Below are 19,426 nucleotides of genomic sequence, written 5' to 3' on the forward strand. Positions count from 1 at the left end.
TTCTGTGTTTTTACACTTTCTGCAACACAAACTAACCTCTGAGACAAATAATAAAATTGGATAGAACTAAATTTGGTATTTAAACCATTCTCTTTAGATTTTGGGACATGTTTGCATGAGAACTACTTTGCTACTGATTGCAAAGGCAAAGCACACTGAATCTTCTTTAACTCTGTTCTTGTGATTGCGTGTGTGTGTGTGTGTGTGTGTGTGTGTGTGTAACAGCTAAGGTTATAATGTTAAGCGGTTTAGGGATGCCAAATGGATTAAGTGTTTTGTTGACACATAGTAAAGTAATCTGGTTAGCAAAGATGAGATACACCCTTCCTCTCTATCCGCCTGTCTGCTTCCATCTCTCCTATTTGCTCTCTCCCTTTTTTTCTCTACATTTCCATCACATCGTGTCTTTCTCCCTGTTCTACCTTGCTCTCTTCACACACACCATAAACCCAAAAAAAAAAACCCACACACAGACATGCACAGAGCACACATTGAAGGGACTTGAAGGGATTGGGCAGGAGAGGTCAGCTAATACATTTAAGCTCCTTACTATGGCACAAAACTAGACATATGTCTGTTGTTTGTTATATGCAAACATTAATAAGGTGTCGTCATGTTTCTCTCTTGTTTAGTTTACATATGCTGGACATTAGATCTTAACACATAATTTGATGGAAGCACTTCTTTTACACACAATTTTAAGGTATCACTTGCTGTGCATTTGAGGGGTTTCTCAAGGAAAGACACACCTGTATCAGTGTGTTTAGGACATAAAATGTAAATGTATCTTCCTTTTCTGTCCCCATGGTTGAGATCATCAATATCAAGTAACTGGGCAAGCAGCAGCCAGGCACCCATGGGTTCAGACACCACAATGGTGTTTACGTCTGCCAGTGTGTGTGTGCGCGTGGGTTTTCATGTGTGTCCACTGGGGAGCCAGACAGACGTCTCTGGTCTAATATTTCCTCTCAGGAGAACAAATAATTCCTGTTCTTCCTTTATTCTCGACTTTCCCTGCCTCTCTTTAGAATTGCTGTAACTCCATTGAACTGCTTTCCGTTTTCTTCCCCTCCTCTCTGATGTTTTTCCTCTCCTCTCCCATTCGTCTTGCCCTCTGTGTTATCTATTCTTTCTCTCGCTTCCTCATGCAACAAAGCCGCAGATAGAATCACAGAAGTTGGTTTGAGTTACTGTACACAGACAAACATGTGCACGCCCTCATGCACGCACACTTTCTGCTGTGAACCAAGGTCAGTATCAAGGGACGGAGCAACACTGCGTGTCTCAGCGGAGGCGATGTATCGTCTGCTGTTTACAGTACAATAACTTGACTATCAGCCGCATTCAGGGAGTGAAGAGCAACACAAGTGAAGAGGTGAGGGTGAGGTGGCTGCCGAGTAGCGGCTCACCACATACGTTTATTCTCAAAGGAGCCTCTCAACACGACTCAATACTTCATTGATCATAAAGAAGCAAAGGGGGAAGGTTGATTCAACATGTTTTTGTTGTTGAGTCTGAGTTTATTTTGTGAATGTAAATCTATAGACTTCAGTGTGTATGCCTGTTTGGTTGATGGCACTCAAAAGTACTCAAGGCTGGATCGAGTACCAGCGGTTCTTTATGTTGCAGGCTTGCTAAAAAGCATTTACACCATTGGCACTTTTTGACAAAACATTCTCAGACGTTTTGGGATTTAAATGACACATTTGTGCTTGAATTTCTCCTGGATCTGAAGAAATGTTAAGATTGGGCACATTCTGGTATTGTTTGAGATGTATTTCTTTTGCACACTACAGGAAAACACATTCACTATGTTGCTGTTTTTGGTTTACTGTTGCCTGATCATTGTTGTTTAAATGGGTGTTGGAAAGGGGATGTGCTTAAGTTAAGTATCAACTCTATTTCTCATATATCTCTGTCTAGCCAACATGCTATGACGTTACCCTTTGTAGCTCTTTGTGTGTTCTCCAATGCCCTAAAAAATAAAAACAAGTCGCACGACTCTTCTCCAGTACACTGTGCTTTATCCAGCAAACGTTTTTGGTAAGCTGGCCTTCATCAGGGTTAATCATCACCCCATTAATGACCCAACCGCCACTATCATGGGACACAAAAAGTATGTTACTACTGATAAAACCACAAGTGACCATGTCTTAGCATTGGGCTACTTCAACTCCACACTTACACACAGTAACTACCAAATAACACACACACACACAAACACACACACAGCTGCATTTTAAAGAGTCAATTAGCCTTTGAAAACTTGACGACTACTCACTTTTAGAGATGGGAAGTGTTTTCTCCAGAGCACTGACATCCACAGCATAATGCCATTTAATAAAAACATTATCAAACTTAATATAGGAAATATAATGACTCAGCACTTTATCTCACTGTTAATTACAACATCACATCTCTTAATGAAAACCCACTGTGTGTGTGTGTGTGTGTGTTTGTCTCGCTTAATGAAAATACTGCATATTTGTGTGTGTGTGTGTGTGTGTGTCCATGTGAGTATGAGATCAAAAACAAGCCCTTTATTAAGTGTGAAATTCACACCTGTTAGGGAAAACTATCTTGAGGATATAGGCACAAACACACGCAAACACATACAAATACACACAAGCAAACACACAAATATACACAAAAATGCATAAATAGGCAGATGTACTATTTTACAGAGATCTTTACAAATATACATTTCTGTGCAATCACACTGATACTGAAACACAAAAATAAATGGCTGCTCAGCTAAATTGCATTCATTAATTAAATTAATTAGCAGGATGTTCTTTTCTGTTTTGCTGCCCCCCTGAACCCCAACTACTGTGCCAGCCTCCTCCCCCACTACCACCACCAGGAAGAGGTGTACATATACAGTAAATATACATGTGAAAGATCCTGCACCCGCCACTTTCGTTTATTTTGCTGATTTAAATAAATGCTACTTTAGGCATGTTAATGTTTTTGGTAATCACATTATTAAGAGAAACTGCTGTTACTCATAACTTTATCTATGATGCTTTCACAAGAAAACCTAGTCATAGATAAATGAAATATATTGAATTGACTGCAGGACTGAATATCAAAAAAATACTTGAGACAGTATTTTTTTCTGGTAAAGACCTTTTTGTCATGGCTTTTTAATTCAGAACAATAATTCAGCCTTACTGGCCTTTAGTGAATACCATTAGATTTCCACAGACCAAAACAATCTGTTATTGAACAGAATTCTTTATAATATTCAGACCAAATGGCAAATGGAGTGCACTTTGGTATATGGCGCTTTTCTATCTTAACAGATAAAGCGCTTTTCAATTTGCTTCTGATTCACCAATTCAGACAGACAGATATGCACACGCACACACGCACGCACACACACACACACACACACACACACACACACACACACACACACACACACACACACACACACACACACACACACACTCACATAGATGGCCTGACCATTGGGAGACAACTAGAGTTTCATTGTCCTGCTCAAGGACTCTAAAATGTGGTAAGGAGGAGCTGGAGAGCACCAACCGAAAGGAATAAAAAAGTAAAGTTTCTGGCTAAATAGCAGCTGGCATACTGCAATATACTGCCTTGCGGACACTGAAATCATCAAATCAAGTTGTGTATAATCACAACATGCAGTACTACACAGCTATGAAATCTGTTTGGGTTTTTTTGCTTACTCTCAAACCTTTGTATACTTGTTCAAATTTGTAAAAAACAGTATTATTAATGGACACCACTGTAGTCTTTTAAAAAAAATGTGCTGAGAAAATTCAGCGAGAGCAGAACAATGGAAAACGCCTTTCCGTCTCTCACAAACACACACACACACACACACACACACACATACAAACACAACCGGCAGACTCACTGCAGGACATGAAATTCCATCACACGGCTGATTATCCTTTTTGTTGCCAAAGTTATCGGGATATGTGTCATGTAAAAATCTCCAATTTTATTTCTATTTAGTGAATTTATTTTTTGAATTTGATCAAGACTTAAACCTTTATATGAAAACTGATTTCATCCTTACATATATTTATATATAAGAACTTGGCTGTATTTTGTCAGTGTTAAGACCGGGTACGGGAGTGATCTTAGGCATCAACTACAAATGTGTACTTGAGAAATTTGAGAGTATTCAGACATCGTGGGTTAGTGCTGAGGACGCAGCTTAATAGGAGAGTTATCTCAATGCTGTATTTACCTGTCCTATCAAAAATGCTTTAAAAACCATATATACATCTTTTCAAAGCATCATGATCAAGACTGAAAATGTTGTTGTTCCGGTGTGTCAGTCAATAATAGAAAAGTAAAATTATGAATCAAATTAAAATTAAAACTCCAAACCTGACCTAATAGATTCTTAAATCTCTTCTTAAAAATCTATTAGGTCAGGTTTTGAGCACAGAGAAGGAAAGAACACCACAAAGAGAGAAAAAAGTTTAGGTGTCCTACCGTTGTCGCTGTCAGACTTGTTCTCGTGCTCCGTGTCGGTCAGAGTCAGCACAGAGTTGGAGCGGCTGGACAGACAGGAACTCCTCCCTGATGATTTACCCAGACCCCCACGGCCCCACAGGCGCATGGCTCGCTCTGGCGACATCACGGCCTGACTGTCGGTATCCAGGTCCTGGCCTGTGCCGACGGAGAAGCCACGGTGGGGGAGGCCCATCTCGGAGCAGAACGCCAGGCCTCGACGGGATGGGGGCTCGCAGATTCCCAGCTGACGGAGACTGAAATGCTGACCTGAAACAGAAGGAGGTAAAAACCTGAAATCTGACAGATTTATACTTTTAAATGTTCCCTCAAATATGAATGATATGAAAATAACAACAGGCCTGTGACAAGTCATCTCATCGTAAAGCTGGAAAAAAAGTAGAAGATTTGTGTTTTCAACTGGTTTTACATTGTTCAAGTTAAACATTTAAATTATGCTTATATATTAATGTTTCCTGCTCATCTCATAGCTCATTTATATACAGAAGGTTTAATTGTAAAGCTCTTATTTAAGTATTGAAAAAAATTACAATTTCCAGTAGTCATGGGCAACTTCCTTGTTTTGTCCAACTAACAGTAATAAACTAATGTTATTTAGTGCACAAAAACACGTAAATCCGTCTTTCATTAACTCTGATGAAAACACAGTGATGCTGAAAGATTTTACTGGTTGCAGTATTAAAGGCTGCAAATTGATCAGTGCGTCCCTTTATTCTCCCTTGGAATATAAATCCTCATATTTGTGAAGCTGGAACCAGATAACATTTGACATTTCTGCCTGATAAATTGCTTGTATTAATCAATCATTAAAATTGCCCTTAATTAATTTTTTTTGCTGATCTACTAATTGATTAATGGTCTAACTGTGTCATACATTATTGACCCCATATAATGACCTGACCATCAGACACACTTTGTCTTGCATTTGAGTGTGAGAATGTAACGAAGACGATCTCAGTTGAGAAAGGAAAACACGCACGCATGCACGCAGAAACGCGCACACACACACACACACACACACACACACACACACACACACACACACACACACACACACACACACACACACACACACACACACACACACACACACACACACACAGCAGCTGCTTCCCATACCGAGAGCTTGACTCATGCAGCATCTCATTCACGCTGTTTCCAAGAGAAAAAGCCTTGGCCCTGATTAAAGCACTGAAAAACTGCAGCAATGCTTTCAAAAAAAAAAAAAAAAGACAATTCTAGCCATAGCAAATAGAAACAGAAACCCACAAGACAAACCAGACAGAGAAGGTGAATACTTATTGACTATAGATCCCTCAAATCCTATTTAGTCATTACAGGAGAGGAGACAGATCACCAGCGCTTTAAGCCCAGACACTATTAAGATGTACACTGCGAAGGTAATGCCTCTTACAATAGAACAGACATTGTTAATATCACAAATCTCATCACGACAAATAGATTCTTTTATGCCAGTGGCTCAGAAAATAATGACAAACCGAGAAAAATAAATTAATTTCACTGTCAAAAAAACAAAACAAAAATACAATTCAAAGCCAGAACTGATGAAACTAAATCATAAGAAGACAAAAACAAAACCAAGACAATGGCAACGAGTGAATTTATGAATGAATGAATAATTAAACAAATAAAGTTTCAGTAATGGAATATGGTGTCATATATTCAAAAGTTCAGTATGTCACCGCAATCTCACACTGTGGACTACTGGACATTAAACTGTTTGTGAGGAACCAGTAATAAACCAGTCGGTTCAACAATATGTTATAATCTCAGCTATAAAAGCCTCCACTCTTCAAAGTTTAGTGTCCTGATGAATTTCTGATTAATGACAGAGAATCAGTGATTACAAAACTGGTTATTAATATACAGACCTCTATCTAAACAGAAATATTTTTAGCTACTTTCTGCCAAAAATATGCATTCATGAACATTATTTCTTTTCCCGCTGGGTGTAAATTAAATAAAGTTTTAATGGTTTGTATGATCAAAGATCAAGTATGCACGTTAATGTTTTTTTCATGAGTAAAAATTGATGACTGAAAGACGATTTTAAATAGTTAAAAAATTCTGCAACTTCTTATCGAATGCAGGGCTGCAGGCCTTTTTCGCAATTACATATCATTTTTTAAATTTTTTTTTTTTTTATATTTCCCCCCAAAAACAAAGGAACAAGCTTAATAATGTGTCTGTAAATATAGGCTCTAAAAAAGAGAGATCTTTAATATTTGACAACATGCAGACTGGGGAAAGTATTTCAAAAGTGGATTACAAATTCAGAATACTTTTTTTCATTAAATTTAATAAATCATCAGGAGTAACTCTTCTTACAGCCACTGGATATGGGCTGAAATCTGTCTCAAATAACGTGTGATAATCCTTTAAAATATAAATGAAAAGAAGACAAACAAATCATCTGTAGAATCTCAGTATGTGCCTCTTCATCTTTAATCAGCTAATGAAAAGGGAAATTATAAAAGCTTTCCGTAATTAATGGCACAACAAGAGATAACGAGTGCTGCCGTTCAATTAAAAGTTATATTAATTTTAAATGAGCTCCAATTAGGCCAGCAGTGAAAACGAAGGAGATAAGATGATTGAGTAATTATGACTTTTTCATTTCTCAAATATTGACGCTGTGTTAATTGGAGCTGGAGAACAATGAACACGCTTCTGTCGTTGAGCATTTTTTTCCTTTTTTAATGTGCTATTTTCACAGTTTTCCCTATTTCTTCGACAAGACTTTGATATGTCACTTTTAGTTGTTAATTGCACTCATTTGTCATACATATGCTTTAAATTAACATCATTTTCACATCTTGTTTTACTCCCCCGTCTGACCTGCATATATTGAAATTTGCAACATTAATGTGTGCAAAAAAGTTTAAAATCCACAAATCCCCTGAACAAAAACATGCCCAAATTCCAAAAAACATAACACCAAGCAAATAGGCATTTATCTTAACACATAATTGGGTCATGCAATAAATTCATGTGTCAATTTTAACATGTAATCAGGCATTTTAAAAAAAGGAAGAAACTTAAAAACTAATCTGGGACAAAACAATTGCCAAGTGAGCATGTAAACATGAGATAATTACAGTTTAAAAACAACAACAGAGAAGCAATTAGCCTGACATTTCAAAGAGCTGATGGCAAGGCTACCAACAGAACACCTGGTTAGTTGAAAATAAACTATTCTGAACTGTGTTGCTTTAAGTGGAGGCGGCAAGGACAGCATAAGTGTTTGTGCATGTGTGTAAATGGACTCTCACCTTGTCTGTTATAATCATCCTGTTCACGGTGAACCATGTCCTTGTATCCCTTGGTCGTTCCGTACAGTAACCTGTCAACAGCCAAGGACAAACACAGTCAGTTGTGTTACTATAATAAAGGAGAGACCTTCAGAATAAATCCAGCTTTGTTTGGCCTTTGGTTGGGTTCATAGGCACCAAATCAATTGAAATTGCAATTAGGCATTAAATAAACTTAATGCCAAAGCTGATCATAGGTGTGTTCCTAATTAATTAAAAAAAAATCTAAATGATTAGTGACATAACTACATCAAAATTGGCTGAATAAATCCAGTGAAAGTATTGTATAAAAAATTAGTGGAGGATCTATGAGGCCCTTCTCGCCCCCTCAAGGTGGAAAATACAGTAGTTTAGTCTGCCCCTGAACTGGGATTCATTGAGTGCCCCAGGGATAACTTTTTCCTGAAGGCCAACCCGGAAGCTAAAATCGCCCTAGTTCCCTCATCAGCCTTTGGGATTTTTCCATTGGATTTAGGATCACGGCAGAAAAAAAGCTCTGTGGTTAACAAATGTTCATAATACTTACAAAGTTTGTTCAGCAACATAATCTTCACAATAAAAAGGATTTTTGAAGCCTAAATGCAATCGCCAGAAGTAAAAAGCTTATGCTAGGATAAAACAAAATATATTACCATCATGTATCTAGAAGGCTGTAAAGCCGTGTTTGGTGCACATCAGCAGGATGATGTTCTGCAGTCTCCTTTAGCTACTTGTTAGCAACCGACAAGTTATTTTTATAAAAGTTATCAGCTTTAATAGCAAAAAATTGACAGAGAGATTAAGAAGGACAACAGGCAATCAACTGGGACATTAAGTCTATCTGTACTAAAGAAGTATCAGAATGCATGTTCTTTAAAGAACCTGGATTTTTCACGCTGTTCTCTTGCTTAAATAGAACAACCTAGGTCACATTTATTGTCTATACCATCTGCTTTTATTTAATTTACATATATACATACTGTTAATTAACACACAACACAAACTATGTGCTCAAGTCAGGTGGCCGGCTTACGCGCGCGTGTGCGCACACACACACACGTGAAACCACAATGAGGGAAAAAAATTATATTCAAAACACATTATTTTGCTCACTTTCCCCCCCAAGAATCCATGGAAGTGGCATCCACATTTATTTTGCACTGTTTTTCCTGTCTGCTACTTTGATGTGTAAAGTATGTGCTCTACTGATTTCCGCTGGATAATCAAGGGCTGGTGGTAAAAGCATGGCACAGTGGTAAAATTGATTTTCATTCACCGAGAATAAAGCACACCTAATGTGGCTCAATCATTTGAAGTGCAACTCCAATGAAACTCCGGTAAAAGTTCAAACTGTACTCATGAATAACATCTGCTGTACCATATCTCCTTTGCTGTTTCAAGCTGAATATGCATCTAAACACCAAAGAGCAGAATACATTGAAATTCCAACTGAGGCTCAGACAACAAACCCACTGACTGAACCAAAACACCTGTTCTGAATATTACTGGCCCATTACTGTAAATGGGTTATTATCACAACCATTACAATGCTTCAGACGGGGAATACTGCACCTACCAGTCGTCCAGAGGGTGTGTATCCAACATGTCCCCATACATTTTAAGGACATGGTTAATGTTGTGAAATGGTTACAGTTAGGTTAGGTTAAATCACCACAACTCCCTGGTTAGGTTTAGGAAAAAAAATCATGATTAGGGGTAGGGAGTGAGCATGTATGTTGGTGTAATCTACGAGGAGCGCAGGCATCAGCGTTTTGTTTGTCCGCCAGCGGCTCTCTCATAAATGAACATTATATCCAGGTTTTTTAGCTACATTTTTTTCGCCACACTTGGTGGTTGGTTTTTCGTGGACTTAACAATGAATTCTAAGCCCTGAACACTCCTGCGGGCATTTCTAACTGACTACAAATGACTGTGAGTGACCGGCTGCAGAAACCGACTTATTGCTCTGGACCTACTGTTGCGCCTGCTGGTTTGGCTAGGCTTGTCTTTAGCCCGTTGCCAAGCTAGCCGGCTCCCTTCATCATGGGTGTGTGCGTGCATACTCACTTCTCTGTAGTTGTATGTATGTATGCATTTACAACCTAATTTTTTGTGCATATTTGTTGTGTGAAGCACATTGAGCCTACACTGTATGAAATGTGCTAACAGATAAACTTGACTTGACTTGACTTGACTTGACTTGACTTGACTTGACTTGACTTGACTAGTCCCAGTTCTAACCTGGTCTGGTCTTGGTGCTGGTCAAATGCCTTGAGCGTTTCACTGGAGGAGTAGGACTTCTGAGTGGGGACACGGAGCCCCTGGGAGCCAATAGCACAGTCTTCACTGTCCCCTGATGAACCTAGCATAGGTAGATAAACAAACATGAGTAGAAACACACATACAAAGACACATAAACACACACACAAACACTGACAAGCCCCCCCAAATTAAGACGTTGTCCATCCTTCAGGCTGTGGCTAGTCTGTATTTTTTACAGTTTCCATTTGTTTAAATTATATTCATAGACGTTATATACACTACATACACATACAGCTACCCTAATGAGGTAAAGACACGTCATTCATGAGGAGTTTACTGTTCATTATGTCTATTTGAGTTTTAGAATGATATCAACACAGCCAGGTCATTATTCACACCCAGCACAAATATGATTTTTGAGATTCTTTGAGAGCACGTACAGGGTACTCTGACATATGGACTTTTTATTTATAAGAGCAGATGATTTATTTGTTAGGAGACAGTTTCACTTGCTGCAAGCAAGATGATTCCCACCTTATTCATTTGGTCTGCAACACAAACTATAATTCTGTCCAAAGTGCAGTAAATATTCTATGGCTCCTGGAGATCAGCTCCAAAGTTGCAGGTTGATGTATGGAGGACTGCTCTCTCAGCAGCTGGACTAAGTACAGCCTCAGGCCAGCTGGAAAAATCACCCAGGACCTTTCTCATGTACTGCACAATGAATATCAACGTCTGCCTTCTGGGAAACCCTGCGCTCTATTCAGATGTATTTTTTGGCCTCATAACTCTCCGAACACAGCAACTGATTCTCTCACTGCCACACACACACACACACACACACACACACACACACACACACTGACTGACACACTTGACAGTGACTGTTTAAGCACTATCATACATCTTTGCAGCTCTCCTAAAGAATGTGTTTCATTGACCAGTGGAATTTTCTTTAAACATGCCACACTGCTTGAGTCCTGTGTGAAACCTAAACTAAAGATTGTGATCTCACTGGCTGTGAAGTGTTTGGCAAATCATATTGTTCTTAGAGATTTGAAGCAATGTATAATGGTCGTGAAAGAGTATTGTACATGTACAAATAAGTAAATGTCTATTATTATTGAAGCCTTTACCAGATGAGTTCATACAATGCTAATGATGATTAGGCCTTTTGCCGCCAGGGAAAGCACACTGCACTGCCAGAGTTGTGGTGTCTGTGGAAACTTTTCTGCATTGGCGTAGGGGGGAGTTATGCATTTTATTCCAGTGAACCACAGCTAAAAGGGGCAGGAAGAGGGGAGAATACATGGCGACAGAGCTGCTACGAATATGGCAGAAACGGTGGGGGATAATCCTAAGAAGCATCCAAGACAAATTTCTGGAGTGGATGCTCCAGATAAAAAGGACATGTTAAGGGAAGGATTGAAGTAAAAAAAAAAAAAAAAAGGTTGATGGCAAAGACAAACACGGATCCCCATTGGTAGGCTTTCCTCACTGGAGAGCACTGAAAGAAGAGAAGGGACCAAGGGCAGACACAGATGTCATGGGACTGGGATTGGACATTTGATATTTGTAAAATACTCGTGCAGTTTCCATTCAAAACATGGCTGTTTGGAACGTGCTCATGTCTGGGTAATCGCTCATCTAACCAGCCTGCAGTGAGCTCACCTGCAGGCATACATAATAAGCACCTGTCGACAGTGTTTGTGTTATTACTCTCATTGCCAGCGGGGGTAGAAAAAAAATTCCACACTGCAGGATTCATAAAAAAATGTGATCTCTTTGACAACTTGGTTGTTGACATAAAGTTACAAACACTGGACATTGGTTTGTTACTAGAGGGCTCTTACAATAATCATAGCAGCAGTAGTTGAAAGATACTATATTCTACTGAAAGTTTTAAAGAAGCAGTGGGTAGGATTTAAGAGATCTGTTCACATAGATGAAATACAAAATTCATATTTATGTTTACATTAATTCGGAATCACCTGAAATTAAGAAACTATGTATTTTCCTTGGTTTAAAGTGAGCTCTTCATACAGGTAGTGGGACCTCTTACATGGACTACACTATTTCTACAGTAGCCCAGAACGGACAAACCAAACACTAACTCTAGAGAGAGCCTTTTGTGTTTTTACGCTATCTGAAGGCCACTACAGGTTTAGGAGGAGTGAGTGGGGGGGTATTCAGTCGGTTGCAGTCTTCGACCTCACCACTAGATGCTACTAAATGCTACCTAATGCTAACGCTGCACCTTTAATGTACATTTTTCAGGAATAGACAGTAAAACTGTTGATTACTAAATATAAGGCCAGCAACATATCTCTGAATACAGACGGTACAACTGACCTACTAACTGACTCTGCTAAACAATGATTTGAGACACAAATAAGTAACTGAATAACTAAGAATGAATGAATTAGCTAAACTATCTCACCAGTGTACGGTCCCTCCTTGTCCTTGCGGCCCTTGGTGAGTGAGCAGTATGGACGTCGCTCTTTCACTTCCATAGTGCTTCTGCTTGTTCTGCTGGTAAACATAGAGGCATGCTGCTGTACAGCGGCATAGACAGAAACACGGGCAAACAGATGGAGAAAAGACAGAAAGACAGAGAGATATGCGATGTAGACAGAGAGAGTGTCAGGGTTGTTGGACTCCACCTGCAAACACACACAGAGAGACAAAAAAGGAGTAATCAATGACCAAGTCAAGGAAGGAGTGATGCAACAAAGAGGTCTCATCTACAGAGACCGACATCAGTGTACGTTAATCATCAGTGTATGCAGAATCCTGTGGTGACTTGATTAAAAAAAATCATTCAGTATGCTTTGCGTATTTTTGTGTGATCTGCACTAAAACGCTCCTGGGCAGCAGTAGGCTCAGTTGTTTTGTTCATCTTCATTAAAAAGACACATTCAACAAACCTTGCACGTACGTCCAGCATGGTCATAAAAAGGTTCACACATACAAGGACAAATATGCAAAGGCTAAGAGGTTAAATCATATTTTCAGTCAGGTTAGAAAGAAACATTGATTTGCAGGTTTGTTTGATCAGACATTCACACGTGTGAAAAGGTTGTCTGTCTCTATTTATTTGATTCATCAGTGCTTCTCCTGTAAATGCATTCTTCATTCGTAGATTTAATGAAGTTTCCCAGTCTATTGAATAGCAAACTCACCTCAAAGAATTGCATTAGTATGGAGGGCACAGCGCTACCCTCATGCCCTTTAGTGTAAACCACATGTACTTGCATGCATAGCTGCTCTGACATCTGTTTCAACACAGCATGCTCCAACAGTTTGCTGCTCTCCTTATGAATGTAAATGAATTGTCACCTCACTGTAACACTTTAACCTGTCTTTACGGTGGCAGGTTGTCACTGTCACTTGTCTCAGGGGAATTCTCCTGCAGTGCTGCTCCAAGTGTAGTTTCTGAAGTTGACCCTCCAAAACTGAGGGAACGAGTTTGCAGCTTACATGATTAGTGTGCCAATGTGAGTTTTTGGCACCTAACCTGCTAAAAATAGCCAGTAGGCCAGAGCCCTGTACACGGCTCTACAAGAGACAAATATGCCTTTCTGAGTGTTTTAAAAAAACATTTCTGATGTGTCACATTTGACGTCCTGGACAAACCTTATAATAGCAGGGGTGGGGGAAAAAATCAACACAACATATTAACTTGATATTTTGCATGGCAATATTGTATCAATACACAGATGCCAAGTATCATTTTTTAAAAATGATTAAAACAACATCCATCCCTTTTTTAATCCACTAGATACATACATGTAGCTGCAATTAAAATGACTGAAGTGAGATGAATGGACTGAAAACTTATTTTTAGATAAAACTGTTGTTGAAAAAGTTTTTACTTCATATGCAGTTAAAAGAGGTAATAAATTGCAATATATGTTATCTGAAATACTCAGCATACCGTAAAACATTTTAAATTGCATATATTATTTCATCATGACCTAAGTTTTGTGAAAATATTGTATAGGGGGGCCTCTGGTGATTCCCACCCAAAACCGGTTGGTAAAAAATTGAGGCCAGTGAAAATGTTAGTGTTTACTTCTTGTCGATATCTCTGACTCATTCAGTCACTCTTAAACTTGGTGCCGACTACATTTGAGTAATGTTCGAGTGCTGTTTGGATGGAGAAGGATGGTATCATATCATTGCATCTCACGGGCATATTTCTATCACTGACAATCAAAGCTGAATATAGCCGTAGCCGATAAATAATCATTACTACTGCAGTCTTTTAACCCAGCAGTGAATGCGGATTGTAATCTTTCCCATTAAATAAATAAGTCAGATATAGTAGGTGTTAGTGTATTTTTGTGCAGTGGAGAGGGGTTTGTAAGTTGATTTATCCTTTAAAGCATTGTGATCATTGAAACTTTCTTTGCACAAACCAAAACAGTGGTGCAGGTGGTGCTATACATATGAGTAAAAGGTTGTTTTCTATAGGGCTGTCATGATGCATGCATGCATGTATACAATACCTGACAAAGCTTGAGCTGTCAGCTGTTTATTGTGCTATACAACAAAACATTTTTCTCCTGCAGTTGCAAATGCAGAAAATAAATTCTAAGTCATGTTTTTGTAATTGTATGTATGTGTAAATATGTTAATGAGATCAAAAACGCTGCTTTATTTTACAAGCACATCCTTCTTAAACAGTTGCTATTTGGAAAATTGAATGGGGTATATTTGGTTGTACTGAAAATCTCTAAGAGCTTTGTTTGTTGTCCTTAAAATTACGGTTTACATCTTCAGAGGGGAAAAAACCCCTCTGATAGTTTATTATGTGAATCCATGTAACTTGATTGTGCCATCTGGCATTTAATGTATGTAAACAAAAACACGAGTGAGTGGAGTGGGAGCGGCAGCGCATTCCTCTTACCATATTCTTTAGCTGCATTATACAACACAGAGGAGCGTGAATGCATATGAAGTCAATGGCAATTTGTTAAAAGAGGCAAACAGATGCACATCTCGATTGATTTTTTTAAGTAATATATTAAGTGCAAATGTCAAACATTTTCATGCTGTTTTGAGTATTTGCTGTTTTTCTCTCTAGTTCATAAAATTGAATGCCTTTGTGTTTGTTGGACAAAAAGAGCATTTTGAAAATGTTATCTTGGGCTCTAGGAAACTGTGATGGAAACAGATGTGCCAAAGAGCCCACCATCTCTCCTTCATAGAAGATGGAGGGAGAGAATGAATGCAGGGAGAAAATGAAAAACATGATGTTTACATGATGGTAAACAAACGCCACACATCAACTCATATTAGTGCTAGGTTACTTCTACAGGTTCATAAACTAAATTAGCTGTTATGTTACATTATGTGGCAGGTTATCCACAAACGCTGGCTGTAACAACTCATTATACACAACAAAAAAAATCCATGACTTTTTCAAAACTTTCAATGATTTTTACAAATACCATGACTTTTCCAGAGCTGGAAAATGTGATTGCGAGCCATAGAATTGAGTTTTTCAAGTTTTCCATGCCAGTGGGAACCCTGTCGTAATATGTTCATTTGAATGACACTTTGCAGGTGATGGTCAGAAGGACCCCTGACACTTTGGTCCTCTGGGTCTGTGTCTGTTACGCCTGTTAAGTAATTTATCCCTGACAGGAGTGACCGCCAATTCATTCTGTCAGGTTTTTTGTGATTAAATTTTCATTTAGTTTATTTGCAAAGTATTAATAATAAATCATACACACATAGCCGCCATAGCCATATGTGTTCATATGTTTTACAGATTTTGTGGGTATTGAAACTCCACCAGGAAAATAATCCTATTGTCAGTTAAGAAACACAGGTGGTGGCTGCTTTAAGCCAAAAGACATAAAGAGCAAAAAAAACTTCTACAATCAAATTCAAACAAACGTGTCCTATTTAGAGTCCTATAAATAGAGGTTTGTTAGTTACAATAGTCCAGGACATTAATCTGATAAGGAGAATCTATAGGTTAGCTTTAAATTATAATAGCAAAAACTTAACACAGAATTGCTGATGGTCAGTTTATGAATACCACAGCTGCCAGGCTGTCTTGTTTCTGTGCTCCTCTTTATGCTGACTTATAAGTAATGAGGTAGAATTGATCCTGCGATGGGACAGTAAGCTGCTGGGATGGATCCACAGTCTGTCAGCAGTTCTTTGAGTCATGTGTGCCTCTTTGGATACACATAGTCACCAGCTACTGTCAGTGGGAAGTTTTACAGTGAGAGCTTAACATGAGCCTTGGTACAGTATATCACCTGGAAGCAGCTCAAATACAAATAAATCAGTGCTGGCCTTCACAGTGGGCCTAGCTTTCATTTTTTGATAGGTGGATAGAAAAGAGAGAGAGAGAGGGTGAGAGAAAGTTATTTTGGGTGACCGCACAGAAACCTAAGGGTTGTCAGAGAAAACGAGCTAAGCAAGAGACAAGAGTAAGATAACACAGGTTATAAAAGCCAGGTGTGATAAAAAAAAGAATTAAAAATGCAGCAGTATTGTTTTTTCTTTTTTTTTTCTTTCTTCTGTTAGACTTGAGACAATATTGAATTCAGACACAAGACAAGAAAGGTCAGAAAAAAAGTTGGTGTGCAGGAGGAAACTAAAAGAGAGGTTGAGTGAGGCTGAGAGAGAGGGAAGTAAAGACAGCCAGTAGTGGTCAGACAGCTTCATAAGCCGCCAACTTAATCTGAGACACTGAGCCTTAAATCCCCTACCTTCTGGACCTGCATGTGTATGTGTGTGTGTGTGTGTGTGTGTGTGTGTGTGTGTGTGTGTGTGTGTGTGTGTGTGTGTATGTTAATAATGTGCATGTTTGTGTGGTTATATTATGCTGCACTTTGCTGTCCGGACTACTTGGTTTATCTATTCCGTTATAATCTTATCTTTAATGACAGCAGGACAAGAAGAACTAAAGCTGCTCTGAAGTACTGGTGACCCGAATCATTAATTTACCTGCTTATTGCTATTCAGAGTAACGCGCCTGCTAGCACACATAGGGACTGAGCCTTCCACATCAGAGCCTTCACTTAACCTGACCTACGCGCCTTTAGACTGTAGAGGAGCACCAGGAGCACCAGGAGGGGAGCCTGTGCAAACATGACAAGAACATGCAAAATCTAAAGTAATGCTCACCATGGAGCCACTATGAAGCCAAGTGCTAATGAGATACATGATATTCATATAATAACTGCTGATCTGCATTGGGCAGGATAATCGTGGTGTGCCATGCCGTGAGCGAGGCCTGTGTTGGCGGGGGGCCTCTGAATGATTCAGAGGAACAGGAGGTGCTGTATATATTTATTCTCTCAGAGCTGTTGTTTAGCATTTTGTTTCTTCTCGCAAATTAAACCTGAACAAGAAAGAAGCATTATATATTATATATATGTTATGTTATATATGCATATAACATCTTCACTGGAAAACACAGAAGCATTCTGACGTGTGCTAGCTCAGTCATTTGCATTGTGTTTAGTTAGGAAGAGGTGTAAGAGAGCACGATGCCGATTCCATTAAGAAACTTTGAACTGCTTTTGCTCTGTGTTCACTCTAAAATGCTCCACACAGTGTTAGATTATTGATTAGAGCAATGTTGATGAAAACTTCTGAACCGTGATTTTGTCAAAACAGGCATTGAGGGTGCAAAGCAACAGCAGTGAAACTAATTATCCTGATCTCCAGCGATAGTTTAGGGTATGTAAATGTTGTGGTTTGACTGAGTTGTGACTGAGATTCTGTTTTATTTGGTTTAAAAGGAGGAATCCATGTAATTAAAGCTCAATCAAAGAAAAAAGTTGATGAATAACTGAAAAACAGTACTGCTCACTTCAGTTACATTAATAAAAAAAATAGGAAGTTGATCAGGCGACCTTATTGCATGCAGCTTGATTTGAAGCTGAAAAAAAAGCCCTTTGCAAACAGGAGCAAAAAAGCAGAGATACATACTGCCTCATACTGCCTCTGCCAAGGAGGAGGCTATGTTTGGTTTGTTAGATTGTTAGCAGAATTATAACAAAAACTAGTGGGCCGATTTTTATGAAATTTAGCGGAAGGTTGAAGCATGGCCCAAAGAAGAACCCATTAGATTTTGGAGCGGATCCAAATCATGGGTTAGATGCACAAAATATATTTCACTTTGGTTACCATTACAAAATTGGGCATTTGTCCTTGACAGAGGTCTACGCTCTCCAAGTGCCCTTCTAGTTTTATGTTTTCTTTGCTGTTCAGCTTGTTTACCATTGATGTCTAGCTTTGGAAACTGCGCCCACCTCCTCATATTTTAATGCTACAAGATTAAATTACAAATCAGAGGAATCTAAATGTGCATTATATAAAGCTGACCAAGGTTGAAACTATGTACATACTTTTCTAAACTGAGTGTATTTTTAGTTATGAATGTTTCTGAAATATATGTGTCTGTGATGGTGTGTATATTTCAGCATGTGTGTGTGTTGTTAAGGGTAACTGGGTGTGAAGATACTGTGTTTGTGGACACGCACTGTGTACACAAATGGGCTGGAGCTTTGAGGAGGCGTTTTTCTAACAGCTTACCACAGTAGAGCTGTACGCTGCTGCTTCTGTTAATCACTCTGCTATTAATTTTTATGTTCAGTGAACTGCACGGCTTCAAGGGCTCCCAAGAATACACACATTATGCGCTCAGCGACATCCCTCCCTATTTCTTTTTCAATCGCCTCCATCTAAATCTATCTGTTATTCATATCTCATTTCTCTTTCCTGCCTCTTTTGACACATCATGAATGGCGATTGGAAGTGGGAAAGTCACAAACAGACAGACAGACAGACAGACAGACAGACAGACAGACAGATGTCTTTAACAGCAAAGTGTCCCATTCTCTCCAAAAATTACCTCTGCATCTCAAATACTAAGATGAATGGACAAAAAATATACACAATGTATTCAATTAATTTATGGATAAATTAATTCAATTTTTTCATAATTCGAAGGTTTCAAAGAATACTGCTAGCTGATGTCGTCACTCCATTGAGAGAGGAGAATTATTGCTCCTGGATAGCAGACCTGTGATTATTAATAGAAAAAATATACCAGCTCCCAAAATATGACACACATGTACATGCTGTGACAATGTATCAGGCACAACTCTGAAAGGTGTCATTCTGCAGAGCACAATCTTTTTATGATAATTTCTGTATTTCTATTTAAGGCTTGTGCTTTAATTGGAACATTTCTGCAAAAACAACAGATCCCCATCTGGCCATTGAGGCCCCCGGCTTTGAATATTAGCCTTACCACCTGTTGACTAAATCTGAATCACGGATGAATTAGACGT

At 38.8% G+C, this 19,426-nt stretch overlaps 1 protein-coding gene across 7 annotated transcripts in view; it reads right to left on the reverse strand.

Annotated features, from left to right (window-relative positions):
* The window catches only part of tenm3 (teneurin transmembrane protein 3), a 496,888-nt gene that overhangs the window by 261,153 nt on the left and 216,309 nt on the right, over nt 1–19,426 (reverse strand). For all 7 annotated transcript variants that reach the window (XM_088073250.1, XM_088073247.1, XM_088073283.1 and 4 more), the window contains 4 exons: nt 12,538–12,760; nt 10,077–10,197; nt 7,818–7,888; nt 4,486–4,773 (listed from right to left, as the gene is read on the reverse strand). In XM_088073250.1, the coding sequence (XP_087929376.1) occupies nt 4,486–4,773; nt 7,818–7,888; nt 10,077–10,197; nt 12,538–12,640 (583 nt within the window). In that variant the 5' untranslated portion in view covers nt 12,641–12,760. The remainder of the gene's footprint in view (nt 1–4,485; nt 4,774–7,817; nt 7,889–10,076; nt 10,198–12,537; nt 12,761–19,426) is intronic.

The sequence above is a fragment of the Plectropomus leopardus genome, chromosome 3 (genome assembly GCF_026936395.1).
Source record: "Plectropomus leopardus strain MGB_pleo_1.0 chromosome 3, ASM2693639v1, whole genome shotgun sequence".
NCBI classification, from domain to species: domain Eukaryota; kingdom Metazoa; phylum Chordata; class Actinopteri; order Perciformes; family Serranidae; genus Plectropomus; species Plectropomus leopardus.